The following is a 16,524-nucleotide window of genomic DNA, read 5'->3' as shown; positions in this document are numbered from 1 at the left end:
GATGGATGGATGGATGGATGGATGGATGGATGGATGGATGGATGGATAGATAGATAGATAGATAGATAGATAGATAGATAGATAGATAGATAGATAGATAGATAGATAGATAGATACTAGCTATGGGACTCTGGGTGAGTTACTTTTACCTCTCAGTTTTCAAGATTATTTTCTAAAACTATTAAAATTCAGAGAAGGGACTGACCTACATAAGTCGAGGGAGTTTCCTCCTCTGAGAGATCTCTATTCCAGTGAAATCACAAGTGTCGTCCTTATCCTTTCATTTACCTTCTTATAGATGATCCCTCTCCGGTTCTGCTTCCCTCACCCTACATCAGTTCATGTAAGTTTTCCCAGGTTCTCTGAGCTCCTCCTATCTCTACCTCTCTTCAAACATAAAACTGCAAAAAGATTAGTCTCCCTGCTCTAAATCAGTGCTGAAGACCAAAGCCCTCTCCTTTAATTAGAGATTGGCCTCTAGTATTTATCTTTCTATTCACATCCAGAGCCAAGTTATTAAGGTAAAGATTCCCACTATCAGTTTCTGAGCAACTGGTACATTTGTCCTTTAGGCTCCAAGGCTTATTTCTCTGCTTTAATACATGAATAGCAACAGCCGCAAAGTGCTTGGCTCCCTAATGATAATCACTAAGATCCATGCTTGTCTATCATTCAGTTCCAATGAGGTAAGACATCCTAACCTACACCAGAGGATCTCATCAAGCATTAAGGTCACACTCTGGCAGGACCAATATAAATGAGGTGAATGAGTTGTCTTATCAGCAGTTAGAGAAGGGCAGTTCATCGCCTTCAGTAAGTGCATAGTCTGGTAGTTAGGCAGGTTCCTCAGCCTCATGCAACATAAAATCATTTCCAAAAAATTTTTCTCTTTTCCAACCATATTTCATTTCTTCTTTTGCTGCTTCAGGAAGTCTTTTGTTTTTGACTCAGAGAATTAACATAATTTCATGCTGATAACTGAGGTGTAGTAAAGGAGAGCAAAATAAACCTTGGAACTCTCTTATATGTGGGCTACAAATTTTACATAGTCTTAAAAAAAACTATAAATAAAATGTGAAGCATTTCCAAAGGTGCATGTTATATATGAGCAGCATACTAGGTATGATAGCTTAAAGGTCTGCAGGTCCATGTTATACAGTGTATGTTTGGTTTAGGGGATGTTTTCGCCGACTCTGGGATTTCATCAGCATGAGGAACTCTGGACATGGAGTTCAGATACAGATTCATATCTTTCTCTAATACAGATTGATATCTTAGAGTCTAAGAGAGTGGCCTGAAGAATTGAGAGGTTAAGTGATTTGCCCAAGAGTCCACAGGAAGTGTGCATTAGAAATGGGGCTTCAACCTATGTCTTCCTTATTCCAGAGCTACTTCACTACAGTTAGTCAATAAGTATCAATTAAGCTGTAACCAGTGGTTCCACATATGGATGGTATACCAGACACCGAGGTCTTTACTCAAACTAAACTGCCAAGCATTCAAACTCTGCTGCAGAGAACTCAGTTCCAAAGGTTTTTCCACATTGTTTGAATACCCAACATATGCTTACCAAAAAGACTATTTTATGGAGAACTCACACAAGGCAAGTGCTCACGGGTGGTCAGAAAAAATGATTTAAGGTCATTCTCAAGGGCCCTCCTAAGAACATTAGAATTGATTGTGTGACATGGGAGACACTGACACAGGACCACTTAGCATGGCATGTCCACTTTAAAGAAGGTTCTGTGCTCCATGAGCAACGCAGAATTGAGGCAGTTCCAAAGAAACTCAAGATGTGCAAATTTAGAGAATTCACCCCAAATGTTCACAAGGACTATTTGTTTCCAACCTGTGGTAAAGCATTTTGAACTCATACTGCTCTGATCAGCCATAGACAGATACACTGTAACATAGTGATGTCATTTGGGCCCTCTTGGAGAACAAAGGACAACAACTAACCAACCAATTTATTAAGTACCTACTATGTATCAGGCAGAGGTAGCTAGGTATCTCAATGGATAGAGAATCAACCTGAATCAGGAAGTCTCATCTTTCTGAGTTCAAATCTGGCCTCCAGCACTACTATCTGTGTGACCCTGGGCAAGTCACTTAACTTTATTGACCTCAGTTTTCTTCTCTGTAAAATGAGCTGGAGAAGAAAATAGCAAACCACTGTAGTACCTTTGCCAAGAAAACCCCAAATGGGGTCAGGAAGTGTTGGACATGACTGAAATGGCTGACTCTCAGGAGTATCTGTTAAAGGACCCAAATTTAGTATTTGTAATATATTGAAAGGCAATATGGTGTAATAGACACGGAATTGGCAAAATAAACAGGAAAATCTAGGTTCAAGGTACCTACAGCCACCTACAGACTGTATCTCCTCAGGCAAGTCACCTAACCCCTGAGTACCTGGGGTGCCACTCCATTATTTGAAGGAATTTCCTCCCCAGTCATACCCTATACCATTGAGGTCACAAAATCCCCCCAAAAAAGACAACAATATCTCTTCTCATAGTAAATGATAAAGGGGTGGAGAAGATGTTTGGATACCAGGACATTGACCCTGATTTTTTTTTTAAAAGACAGGGTCCTTATAATTCTCTCTTGATATCTAGAGTTCAAAACTATAAAGTTGAGTTCCCCTCACAACTTCCTCCTTATTGACAGAATTTGAGTAATGAACATTGAAAGGTCTGTAATTTAAAGGGTACCCCATAAAGATTTCCCTGCCTAAAATATACTGCTACCATACCCATCTATCACATTTCCTGAAATTTCACCTTTAGAGGTTCCTCTTGTTAGATTTAAAGGTTTTGGTCTCTCTAAGCATTATATTTTAACATATGAACACCCTGAAGGTGAGAAGAGAAAAAAAGCTGTTATCAGTCATTAATCCCTTAATGAAGATGAATATGTCAGATGGCTTCCCTGGGGGCAGCTAGCTAAGAGGGTACCATTGTAGGAATGGGAATGTTAATAGGAGATGGAGTTAAAGAAAGCATTTGAGCCCACAGAGCTCTCATCAAGAAATTTAGCAATGAGAGACTATGGGAAGTCAAGGGACAAAATGAGAGTTCCGGGCACCTGGGGAGTGGGATTAGCATCTCAACAGAAATTTCCACAAGCTACACTAGAGTAGAATCTGAGCGGGATAACAAGGTTTCTGGACCCCTCCGATGAGATAGTGTAATACCATAGAAAGAGAACTAGCTCTGAAGTCAGGACCTGGGTTCAAATCCTGCCTTGAACACCTACCTGTGTGACTCTGGGCAAGTCCCTTAATTTCCCTGGTCTCACCTATAACATGAGAGAGTTAGACTATTTGGTCTCTGAGTTCCCTTCCAGATATGAGTTTGTGATCTTACCATCTCTTTCCCCAATACTGTCCTCTAACTGGGGCTGCAGTTTGGGCTGCCAACCTTGCTCTTCATGTGTTAGTGAGATCATTCATGTGCAAGCTGAGGTTCACCAGGCCCAGTAGGGCGATGGGGGAGAGGAAAGATGGTAAGGTAGCAGCATTCCACTGCCCACACCCTACCTTTGTACCCGACTGATGGTGACAAGCCCTTTCTTATTATTATTATTCAACATAAAAGCTGTTCCTGACTAAATATAAATCTCATCTCAGAATTACCTCAAGTGACTCTGTACCACATGTTTCTTCTAACTGTGAACACATTTTTCATCCCTTTTGTTTTTGAGCTTACATTTGGATGAATTAATTAGTCAATAGTCAATTAACATTTATTAAACACCTGCTGCTGCCAGGACTCAAGTTAACCTGGGGATATAAGTACACAAAATATGGTCCCTGATCTCAAGGAGCTTACAATCTATTAGGGGGAAGACAATATACAAAAGGAAACTGAAAAAGGGGGGTGAAATGTCAGAGAGTAACCACCAGGGGGGTAGTATGAGGGCACGGTGTTGGGAATCTGGTGAGGGAATGAAATTCATATTCACAATGAATATCCATGAGGTGAAACCAAGTGGAGCAATGACTAAAGAGAATTACTAGGAATCAGTGCAATAACAGCTCAGTAAGCACACATGTTCACCAGTGCTATAGGCTTACCGTCCCTACACTCAGCTGGTGACTTCAGAAAAAATTTGGTAGGTTAACAAGAGTAGATAGATAATACCCTGTCTGTGTCACAGTCACCAACATGGCCTTTGAATCAGGCCTTTTCCTCTTACTAAGATGCCTGCGCTAAAAGTCTGCTTAAGAGATTTTAACAATAACAAAAACCACACATTTCCCTTTTCCTTAGCACCAAAAATAAGCCAAACATGGGGTGGAAGAAGATGTATAGACTAGACAAAATGAAAGTAAATGACAGGGGTGGCCAGGTAGCACAGCAAGTAAGAGCACCGGCTCCAGTGTTGAAATCCCGGGCTCAGACACTTAGCACCAGCACCCACCCAGAAACACCTGGCCGTGTAACCTTGAGCAAGTTACTTAACCCCAATTGCTTAGGGGCGGCCAGGTGGCTCAGTGAGTAAGAGCACTGGCTCCAGTGTCGGGATGACCTGGATCAAATCCGGGCTTAGATACTTAGCATCACACCCAGAAATAACTGGCTGTGTAACCTTGAGCAAGTTACTTATCCCCAACTGCTTAAAAAAAAAAAAAAGAAAGTAAATCACATCTGTACTTATAGCTTTAAGGCAGTTTTTGTTGTTGTTGTTGTTGTGGTTTTAATCTGAGGTGAAAACAATCTTCATGAATCATCCTAATAGTGCATGATGGTTAGACAGTCATTTTTGACAATCCTCATTCTGAACTAGAAGATAGTGGAATGATTTTATTCATTTTCACCATATACTCTGAGAGCAGAGGTATTCTCGAACCAATTCCAACTAGCTTTTGAGGTGGTTACATTTTGAGTGTGGACATTTACACCTCTGGAATCAGGAAGCCCACAAATCAGGGCTTGATTTATTGTTTTGTTGATTGTCTAGGTATAAGAACTTGTTAATTATGCAGATTAAGCTTAAAAATTGGTGTGCATGCTGTTTCTCTCCCCAGAAGTCTAGTTGTTAAACATTTGCCAGCACAAGGCCATATTGCTCTATAAAAATTGTTTGAGTTCAGGAGAAGTGCGATAGAGGATGATGTGATCACCAGACTGGTAATGATAATCATTATTAAAAACAATGATAATAACTGGTGTTCATATTGTACTTTAAGGTTTGAAAAGTGTTTTGCATCCATCACTTCATTTAAGTCTCACAACACTCCTGTGTAAGAGTTTTAAGAGAAGGCACTAATAAGCATCTACACGTTACTAGATCTTCGGTACTTCAAGCCTGGACCCACACAGACTAAAACTTCGTCTCCCTGCATCCTGGTCCTGCTACTAATTTTGCAGCCTACAGAATTTCTCAATTCTGTCTCACTTTGTACTGTATGAAATAGAAGTAATAATGTGTGCCTGGTTCAGCAGGGGGTGGGGAGAGTTAATTTACTGTGGCAAAGCACCTTGGAATTCTAAACTGGCATAACCGCTGTGTGCACACAGGATGTTATTAATAATAGTCTCCCGATGGATCATTGTGCCAACAGGTAAAACCATTCTCCTGTGGTTCTCCTTCCTTCCCCTGCCTCCCCACTCTCCTCTCCCCACCCCCAGCACCCCATCCCTTTTGCCATTTTGTCAGGTCTTGGAGACAAAGCTTGTGACAAGCCAGGTTTCAGTCCCCTGTCTTCATGCTGACAAACCTGTAACTTCTATTAGTCTTGGCAGCTTCTGGGATGGAAGGCAGAAAGGTAGACTGCAGGTGGTCTGGGGCAGTGCCAATTCAGAGGCTTTGGAATGAGGTTAGGAGACTTGAGGAATGAAACCTCAGCTGAGATGGCCGAAAGAATAAAAAGGAAGCTGCAGTTAGGAGGTGCACTCTTTTATAGGAGGAATAAAGATTTCTTTTACCAGCAAAGCCGGTAATGCCACCGAAGATCCCATGTTGAATGGGCCAAATCAGTTCATGCTATTGGCTGAGACAAAAATGACAGCAGTGACTGAAAACATAAAAATGTCAGGGCTGCATCTTTTCCTCCACACATGACCTTATGAAAATTCCCTCTATTCTACTGTTATCTTACACTCCTCAGTCTTCCACTTTCACTATGATGACCACTTTTAGCCCCCACTGAGAAACTCCTGCCATAGGGATAAAGAAAGGTGTTAGAAGAATGGTGGAGCAGGGAATTCAAAGAAAGGAGATCTGGTCTCTCCTCAGAACCAGCCCCAGGCAAATCTATGGTTTAGGCACTGTTGTTTAAACAACGCTTTAATCTTTCTTTTTTTTTCTCCTGTCATTGACTCCTTTCAAACTGTGCTGCAACCTATGAACCCCTTTGCAGAATAATGTTTATTGATAACATTTGTAATGGAAAGAAATGTTAAATTATAGTTAAATGATTGTGGAAAAAATTTTAGTGGAATTTTTCTAACCATTTAAATTCTCAGGCCACTCTCAGAAATCTATCCACAAATTATTTGAGGTCTGTGGACCCCAATATAAGAACCCTTGCCCTAATCAACTGGGCCTACTTCTCTCCATGAACCCACGGTTCCCTATAGCATTCTCACCCTCCTCCTCTCCATCAAAATCTGTCCTCAGAAGAAAGCCCTAATAGATTTATTCACACTAAAGACTGATGGGGCTTAATGGGTTCCTTAGCCTTAAGCCAAAGGAATTAATCTCTAATTACAGAATGACAGGAACCATCAAGAAGATGGAGGACATATTTGGAGAGAACAATGACAGTCGGTGTAGCACTGCAGTTAATGGAGTCAGAGGACCTAGTTTTGATTCCTAGCTTGGCCACCTCTGACCTGTGTGATTTTAGGAAAGTTACTTCACGTCTTTGCAGGAGTTGTGCTGGAATAAGGTCTAACCAGCTTGCAGGAGTGACTTAAATTTTCAGTGGAAGCATTTACACCTCAGCAAACAGCAATCCTGCAAATCAGGGCATGATTTATTGTTCTGTTGGCTGTCTAGGCTTAAGAAGGTGTTAATAATGTATATTACATTTATAAATATGTGAGCATACATTATTTATCCCAGCAGGCCTAGTTTTTAAACTTTTAGCAGGATAACCCATTGCTCTATCCCAGGGGTGCAGAACCTGTAGCTTTGAGGCCACATGTGGCTTTCTAGGTCCTTAGGTGCAGCCTTTTTTGACTGAGTCCAAGTTTTACAAATCCTTTTATTAAGGAGATTTGTTCTGTGAAGTTTAGATTCAGTCAAAGAGCCGTACTTGAGGACCTAGAGGGCCACATGTGACCTTGAGGCCTATGTTCCCTACCCCTGCTCTACACACTGCTTGAGATCAGCAGGAGGGTAATAGAAGGTTCAGAGAATGAAATCATCAGCAAACTGTTTAATAATCATAACAATAGCAATAATTTGTATTTCTCTATCACCCTTAAAGGTCTGGGAAGTGCTTTACATCCATAATTCCATTTGAGCCTCACAAGAGCTCTGCCTCTCTGAGTCTTAGTTGGAAGGGCAGCAGAGTATGATTATGACATCTGTCTAAAAGTATTAGAAAGGTTATCAATGTAAAAGCTGAATTAGCCTTGTTCTCCTTGGTTCAGGAGGGCAAAACTATGAGCAAAGGGTGGAAGTTACAGACAGATTTAGGCTTCATATAAGGAAACATTTCCTAACAATAAAAGTGGAATCCCAAAATGGAATGGTTTGCCTTTGGAAGAACAGTGGGTTCCCCTTCACCAAAGGGCTTCATGCCAGAGACCATTGTCTTCTGTCTGATATGTTGTAGGATTCTTTTTTAGGTATAGGTTAAGCTCCATGGCTTTGCCTCTGAGGTCCTTTTCGCATCTGAGGTCCTTTTCACATCTGAGGTCCTGTGACTCTATGATCTGTTAAGTGATAGGGAGTAGAGGGAGTGTGTGAAATACATACTCTCTGAGGTCCCTAGTAGCCTTAGATCTTTCAGTATGTACTATTTTTACCTTGAAGGTGGACCTTTAACTGACTTAATCCTATAAATGTTCTTATCCTTCTTATTTTTATTTTATTTTGACTATTTTCCACTCTGCTAATACAGAAGTAGAGAGGAAAACAGACTTGTTTGAAAGACTTTAGGGAAACCCTTCTTAATTACATGGAAGGTACTTTGGAGAATGCAAAGATGAATAAGACATAGTTCCTTTGTTCCAAGAATCATCATATCTGCACATCTTAGAGCTGACACAGACCTCATAAGCAGCTTGTCCATTGCCCTCCCTTTACAAATGTGGAAAATGAAGCCCAGAAAGGGGTAGTGACTTGCCCAGAGTCCCATAACTAGAAAGTCAGGAGTTTCCAACCTTTGTTGTTGTTCAGTTGTTTTGTCAGACTCTCTCTGACCCCATTTGGGGTTTTCTTGGCAAAGATACTAAAGTGATTTGACATTTTTTTCTCCAGGTCATTTTACAGAAGAGAAACTAAAGCAAACAGGGTTAAGTGAATTCCCCAGGGTCACACAGCTAGTAAGTATCTGAGGCCAGATTTAAACTCAGGAAGGTGAATCTTCTATCCACTGGGCCATCCAGTTGCCCAACCTAATAGGAAAGATAATACAGGCCCACAAATAACTTCAACATGAGGAAGTTTATGACAGCTGCCATATGAATGATCTAAACAACATAAAATCAGATGAGGGGGAGGAATTGCCTTTGAAGGAGATCAGGCTTTATGATTATAATGAAATCTGGTGGGAAACTTGAAGGAAAGGTAGGGTTTTAATCCTGCCCAGTTCTCACAAGAACATCTCAGCTGTTGCAAAGATCTTGCCCTTTTTTAGCTCAATATTAAAATAGCTTATAATAATGGCCTAAAATGCTTCCATTAAAATTCAGTCATAGGCACAGCCTCAGTCTACCTGAGAGTTATAAATAAATATAAATATATTTAATTAATTTATTGTTTTAATTTAATAATAATTAATATTAATTAATATATTATTAATATAAATATATATAAATAAAGAGCTAGATTTTTTTATAAAGGCATTGATTGAAGTTTTTAACCAGTTTTTAAAAGATGGATAGAGTTTGCAAGATATGATTCTCCACCTGTGATTCTGAGAGCTGTCACATCAGGAGCACACTGGTTCCTAAGACTGTATGCTTCCTGGAACCCTCTCATTTGACAAGGACAGAATGTAAAGAGAAATGGGAACTTTGTTCAATTCATGGCTCTGGATTTATAGCCAGTATGACCCTGGAAAAGTAATTTCCCCTCGCTGAGCCTGAACCTCATTGTTAAAAATAAAAGAAAAAGAAAAACCTTGACCTAGATGTAAGTTACTTTGAGCTCTAAATCTGTGCTCTTATATTTGAACATTCTATGACTCTCAAACCACTATGATCCAAGATATAACTGGTAGAATATTTATAGGGAAAGAAGACTGGTTCTGTGATTTTGATATAGGGCACTTTGGTTCTATCAATGAGACTTGTCATCTTCTCTGCAGCTTATACACTTAGCTACCTAGAGAACTGAGATGTTAAATAATCTGTACAATACATGTTAGAGGTGGTACCTGAACCCAGATCTTTCTGATTTTGCATTTCTATCCACTATGCCATGTTTCTTCTCAGAACATTCATATGTACTCCAAAGGTCATAAAAGTTAAAAAAAAAATGTTGTCATGGGAATGGGGACCATATTCCTTCCAGCTATTTATAGTCTTTACTACTGTAACCTTAGTGGCATTTTAAGTAAAGCTACTTGAGTTAAATCAATTCAATTTAATCAATATCTACTTTGTTCCAGGTACTGTTCTAGATACAAGGAATGCAAAAACAATTAAACAGTGCTTACCTTCAAGGAGGTTGCATTCTACTGGGTAGAACTAATATATATGGATAAAGTCGACACGATGTAAGTTCAAATTAGGCACAAGCAATGCATTATGGAGCACCTTAGCATTCTTTCCCATTTCCAAGTACCTAGGAAAAGTCAAAGATTAGAGAAAAATACACACTGCTTTGTAGAGAACATAAGGATGTTCTCAGCACACATATCCCAGAGGTTAAAGTAGCAATGAACCTTCAAGATTCTACTAATGCATCGATTAATAAAACATTGATGGGCATGTTGTCTATAGTGAAGGCTACACATGTTTGTTTACAGATGACATACTACTTATCATCTGTGGATAGGGAACTTTGACTGCTGAGCTTCTCGGCTCCAATTCTCAGTCTGCATATGAATGTGAAGAGAGAAGAAACTGTTTATCTGGGGAATTTGTTGTTTGCTGATTTATAATGAAAAGATCCTAGGGAAAAAAAAGTAGTCAGTGCCCTTTCCCACAATCCGATAAGCTGCTACACAGAGATAAACGGTTGCATTGAATTAAGCATGTTTGCCTATTTTTCAGTGTCAAATTTTAATTTTCTACTCCTTCAATTTCTTAGCATTGGGTTTTAAATAATGCTAAGCATTTCTAAATTATGCAGAGTCCAACAGTCTTGATCATAATATAGTCTGCTTTAAGCAGCAGGTAAATAACAAACATTAGCCAGTATATTTAAACATTACTCTAATTGATTTTGAATTGCAATTTTCAATAGTAATATTGTTATTTTAAAGAGACTGTCAGATAGCTTAAAGGTCAGATAGTTAGCATGACGTTGTCGGTCTAGTGGGGAGTATTCTAAGACCACACATTCAATCTTCAAACACATCCATCTTCTATATCGTTTGGATTCAATCTTCTTTGGAGCTGGGTATTTAATTCCCATTAGTATTTTAAAGAAATAATACTGTGCACTTTTATAGTACATAAAGTTGTCAGAGGAATACTCATTGGGGAGAAGAAAAAAAAACCTAATTTCAAAAAATTTTGCAGGAAAACAAATGACCAGTGCACCTTCTCTATAAAGGCCATTTTGCCAATACCTCTTCTAAGAAAGCCAGTGCTCTTCTTCCTCCCATCTCTACTTATTAAAATACTACCCATCCTCCAAAGCCTGGCTCATATGTTGTCTCTTCCATGAAGCTTATCCCATAAAAAATATATGGTCCCCCAAACCACATATAATCTCTACTTCTTCTGAATTTGTTTATGCTTATCACATTCTGATTTAAATTGTAGTTGCATGAGTATATATAATTTCTTTTACTAGGTTGTTCATGCCTTAAGAATAAGAAGTTATTTATATTTGTGTTTTCTGCAGCCTGTAGTACAGGTACTACATAGTAGTACATAGTAAGTGACTTTCAAATGGATGAATGATAATATAGGTTGGATGGCCAAGTCTTAAATGTGTGTGTGTGTGTATACATGCACACAACCATCCCAGCAGTCACAGACATAATTAGACATATTTCATATAAGACAGAAACACTCAAACTTCCATCCTAAGCTGAGAATGTATAGCTGAAATAATGAGAAAAAGAATAAGGCTAGATATTATTGAAATTTTAGGGGTTCCCAAATTTATTTGGTCTACCACCCCCTGTTCAAAAAAATGACTCAGCACCCCCCCCCTGGAAATCTGTTCTCTTTAACCCTTTAATGTTTTTTTTTAATTTACATCACCCAAGGTAACTACCACCCCCATGGATCATTCCAGCACTCACTCCCACTCCCACCCCCACCCTCCTGGGAATGGTATTGTCCACTTCGGAAATCTAGATCCTCCATAGACAAGGACCAGGATGCTCTAGGAAGAGGGACTATTTCTGTAGACCAAAAAAGAATCACAGAGAGAAGGCATTTCAAAGTCTAGACCCTATTGAAACAAAAACTAGGCTGCTCTGGGGAGAGGATTTACAAATAAAGTTCTTTGGGCTTTATTCATACAGGAGGGAGAGGATTCCCTAAAGAAGCCCTTAAGAATTCAGGCAACAAAAGACCAGACTTCTCCAGGAATTGGCTGCTCTCAACCAGAGGTGTTAGCCAAGAGGACAAGCATTGGAGGCTGGACTCCAATGCTAGCATTCTCTTAGTTCAAGTTCAATTTGGGGACAAAATGAGGCACTCATATATCATCAAACACTAGTCAAAGGAAGTTTCCTTTGCCCTAACAGAGCAAGGACATATAATAAAGATGTAGTAGCACTTAGCTTCAGTTTTGGAAAAGAGGACCTTCCATACCTCAATGCAGAAACACCTCTGCTCACTAGATCTTCAATGTGTGGTGAATTATGTGCATTTATACATTCATGAAGTCTATGAGGCCTAGACTGAAACTTTTTAAACCCCTAGATGACCAGAAAGCTACATCAGGGAAGCCAGGACTAATAGGTCCCAGAGTTAGCTTTATCTTCTTTTTAGGTAAAGCCTCCTCCCCATGTTATGAGTGGGAGGAAATAAATTGCCTCAGGAAAACACTGATCTTACCACAACAAGTTATTTCATCTCCTCTGGAACTTAGGAGATGAGATATTCTCTGGTTTGGGAAGGGAAAATAGCTTCATTTGACCATGTTGGCCCTTTCTACTCTATATCTTCTAAAGGTAGTTGCATGGAGAGAAAAAGGAGCCCTCTCCTACACTAACTTGTCACCTCACTGTCTTGTCATGGAAGTCTCAACTTTCACCCCATTTTCAGTGGGGGACTTAACCTGATGGAAGACAAGGAATGAGATATAGAGGCCTATGGACTGCTGAGAGGAGAACTTTTTGATCTAGTTGCTTAGGGAAAAGCCCTAGTCACCCCATCCTAGTTATATCTCTACTAGCAGCCTACCAACTTCTAATTAAGGATAGCCTGGGAACATGAACTCCAAATGATGTCCGAGAACTAAAAGTTTTGCCTTAATTCCATGTCACTAGAGCTTCTATCATCTAAGATGCAGTAAGATGGACGTCGGGACTCCTGTGGTCCCAAAGCCCCTATGTATACTCCTTCCAACTTGCTAGGAATGGTTCTGGCCAAAAATATAAGATGATATAATCTGAGAAAAGACTCTAGGTCACCATAGAGCCTGAGCAAGTCTGTGTCCCTATAGTTTCCATAGTTACCCCCAAACTGACTTTGGACCATCTCTACTTCAAAATTCAAATGAAAATGCAAAATTCCTAGTCTACACATGCTAAAAGCATCTCCCATAGCTCTACAAATTTGTATTCCCATCTTCTTACAAAACAATGGGGTAGTAGGTTTGGGGATCATTAGCCAAGCAATGAAATAAAACTAACAAATGAATGGTTCATTTCTCAACATGAATTCATATGTACCATGCTGAGAAACACATAGAAAGCATCCTTCTTTCAACCTAGCACCTCATAAGCCCCTCTTAATTCCATATAAGCCACATTTTGCTAAGGGAAAACATTCATTCTCCCATATGATAGTAAACTAGGTTTCTCTAGGATACAAACCCAGGTCTCTATAACTACATTTTGTTCATATTCACATATTGGCTTTTTTAATTTAAGTTATACCATCAGACTATGAAGACAGCCTCCTGCTAATTAACAATTCTTTTTTATTAGACACATATGGCAATTAATTTTAAAGAGTGGTTTATTCTCCTTTATCATTACAGATAATGATTAAAACATCTTTTCCATTCCACTGCAGTTTTGCTTCAAAGAGAGTTACACACACAGATCAAAGAGAAGCCAGAAATGAATATGAGCCCCTATTCCCCCCACCTCAAAAAAAGAAGAAGTATTGCATCAACTTGAAAAATATATATATATATATATATATTATTATTATTATCAGTCTGGCTAGTACTTTGAGGCAGAACTCCCAAAGAACCTGAAATAAACATTCCACAGTATCTGCTGACATCATTGTGAGATCTGCACCCCCCAAAAATAAACAAAACAAAACCCAGGTCACTTATGCATCTCAGAAAAGCAATCCATGATCAGACTCATGAGACTGGAAAGAGAAAGAAAGCAAAAGTGGGGAAAGTTCATTTATTTATTTATAGGGCGCTGCAAACAACAGAGGGGGGAAATGTCAAAAATGTAGAAGTAAATGTTTAACAATCTCCTCTTTCATTCTTTTTTCTTACTTCCTTCCCCCATGGGTCCTTTGAAAGAAGTGAATGTTGAGGCTTTATATGAATATCCAATGGGCATTTGTTAAAGCAGATACGTCTCATTAGCTATTGAAAAGTCACAGCGTAATCACAATGGCACATCCCTTGAAAAAGTCTAGCACTCTATCAGTTTGTCTCTGTTTGGTGGCAAAGAGCCCATTTTTACACATTTTCCAATGCCAGAACTACAATGGTGACTTTCAGCATATGGATAGATCCATTGAAAGGAAATAGAAGGTTAATCAAGATTCATAACTGAAGAGGCCAACAAGCTGTCTTCTGCCCATTAAGCATTCTGTCCCTCATTGCCATTCACCTAAATCACTCAGTCCCTTTAATAGCAGGCTCTGATTTGCAGCAACAGTGTTCCCTCTGGCTGTTAAAGCTAGCCCAGCATCTCAGAGGATATATACCAAGAGCCCAAGGGAACCAAATCACTGCACCAACAATGCTCATAAATGAATCTCCACTCTCTTCCCCAAAAATGTTGATGACAGAAGAGAACTACAACTTCTGCTGTTTCCTTTACTGATTTATGTTCATTTTTTTTTGTCTCTTTAGGAATTTGGTGACGGGTTTCAGCAGTCTATTCCTCCCTTGTTTGAAGGACGAACCAAAGGCCCAGCATAGAAATGAAGCAAAAGGACTAACAGACACATCTTGCTCCTTCCATCGATGTCTCCTCGACGTATAGGAATAGGATTAACGAAGATGTTGACGCGGCTTCAGGTGCTTACCCTAGCATTGTTTTCCAAGGGATTCTTACTTTCTTTAGGGGACCACAACTTTTTGAGGAGGGAAATAAAGATTGAAGGAGACCTCGTTTTAGGAGGCTTATTCCCTATTAATGAAAAAGGAACTGGAATAGAAGAATGTGGACGTATCAATGAGGATCGCGGCATCCAGCGCCTGGAAGCCATGTTATTTGCCATTGATGAAATCAACCGAGACAATTACTTACTTCCAGGGGTAAAGCTAGGTGTTCACATTTTAGACACCTGTTCAAGGGATACCTATGCTTTAGAGCAATCACTGGAATTTGTCAGGGCATCTTTGACTAAAGTGGATGAGGCAGAATATATGTGCCCTGATGGATCTTATGCCATACAAGAAAACATCCCATTACTCATTGCGGGTGTCATAGGCGGCTCTTACAGTAGCGTGTCAATTCAGGTAAGATTTTCCAAAGCTTTATCTAAAACTTTTGAACCACTGTGCTTGAAAGTCCTAGAAAAGAAAAGGTGAGAACATCAGTTAATTTCATTGATGGCTGATAATACCATGCTTGTTCATCTCTTGAAAATACCTGGTATTTTGTGCAGCATACGGACAGAAATATTTCTCAACTATGAATGGAAATCTTCTTTCAGGATTTATAATAAGGGTCAACTCTTTTTTTAGCTACCTTATTTTATAGTGTTCTCTGCTCTCAGGTAAATAAAACTAATTTCTTAGACTTTGCCATAAAGTCATGAAAAATGTATGAGGAAAGGCAATATAATTACTACAAAGAACAGAATGGTTTGGCACTTAACTGATAAGAGATAAAAAGCTGATAATCGGCCCTGCTGCTTTTGTGAATATTGAATAGACAAGAAGAACAGATTACTCAAGCCCTTACAATGCTCATTTATGGAATTATAGAATTTGTGAGCTAAAAGAGACCCCTAACAATTACCTATTTTTCAACTGCCTCACTTTACAGATAATGAAACAGGCCAGGAGAGAAGTGATTTGCTTAAGGTCACACAGCTAAGTAGTGATGGAAACCAGGTGTCCTCAGCCACACATAGTACAGGGCTCTTTCGACTGCACAAGGTTACCATTAACTATTTTCTTAACATTCGGTAGCCTTTAAGACCAAAACGAAAATCATGCCTTCTTCGGCAAGGCTTTTTACTGAATTAACAGTCAGTGCTCGGGAATAAACCATAATGTTGAGCTTGTGCTATTCTTGTCCCATCAGTTGTCAACCTCTCAATAGAAGGTTGTGATTGTCTTTCACTGCTGCACAGCCTACAGTGAGAAACTGTGGAGGTCTTTGAGGCCTTGGGTTCTAGTCTTGGTTCTTATATTTCTTAACTATGTCTCTCTAAGCTTCAATTTCCTCATTTGCTGTGCAGTACAAAGAGCCCTGACTCTGAGGTCAAAGGTTGTGAGTTCAAATTCTACTTCTGGAGCTTGCCATCAGTGTGACTTTACAGGTACAAGCCATTTAACCACTCTGGGCCTCAGTTTCTTCCCCTGTAAAATGACAGGATGGACAAGATGACTTTTGAGATCCTTTCTAGTTCTAGAAGTATGCTCATTGCATGTAAACTACCTGTTTCACAAAAAAGTGAAGAAAGCACTTTGTATTTCTTAAAATATAAATGTACAATATAAAATATGGTATAAATATTAATTATAATGATTTCATTCATGAGGGGTAGGTTCTTGTCTGCCACATACAGCAACTTCAGATATTCTTTTTCTCCTCAAAATGCACACACAGATAGG

The 16,524-nt window shown here is 39.3% G+C and overlaps 1 protein-coding gene across 1 annotated transcript in view; it reads left to right on the top strand.

The window, feature by feature from the left end:
- LOC138176014 (metabotropic glutamate receptor 3) overlaps window positions 1-16,524 on the top strand; it is a 273,180-nt gene that overhangs the window by 142,923 nt on the left and 113,733 nt on the right. The window contains exon 2 of the mRNA XM_069106717.1: window positions 14,587-15,198. Within this exon, the coding sequence (XP_068962818.1) occupies window positions 14,701-15,198 (498 nt within the window). The 5' untranslated portion in view covers window positions 14,587-14,700. The remainder of the gene's footprint in view (window positions 1-14,586; window positions 15,199-16,524) is intronic.

The sequence above is a fragment of the Petaurus breviceps genome, unplaced genomic scaffold, assembly GCF_028583685.1.
Source record: "Petaurus breviceps papuanus isolate PSGF00001 unplaced genomic scaffold, PetGlider_PUasm1.0 80, whole genome shotgun sequence".
NCBI classification, from domain to species: domain Eukaryota; kingdom Metazoa; phylum Chordata; class Mammalia; order Diprotodontia; family Petauridae; genus Petaurus; species Petaurus breviceps.
Note: the sequence above shows the minus strand (reverse complement) of the source record. Positions and strands in the feature narration are given on the sequence as shown.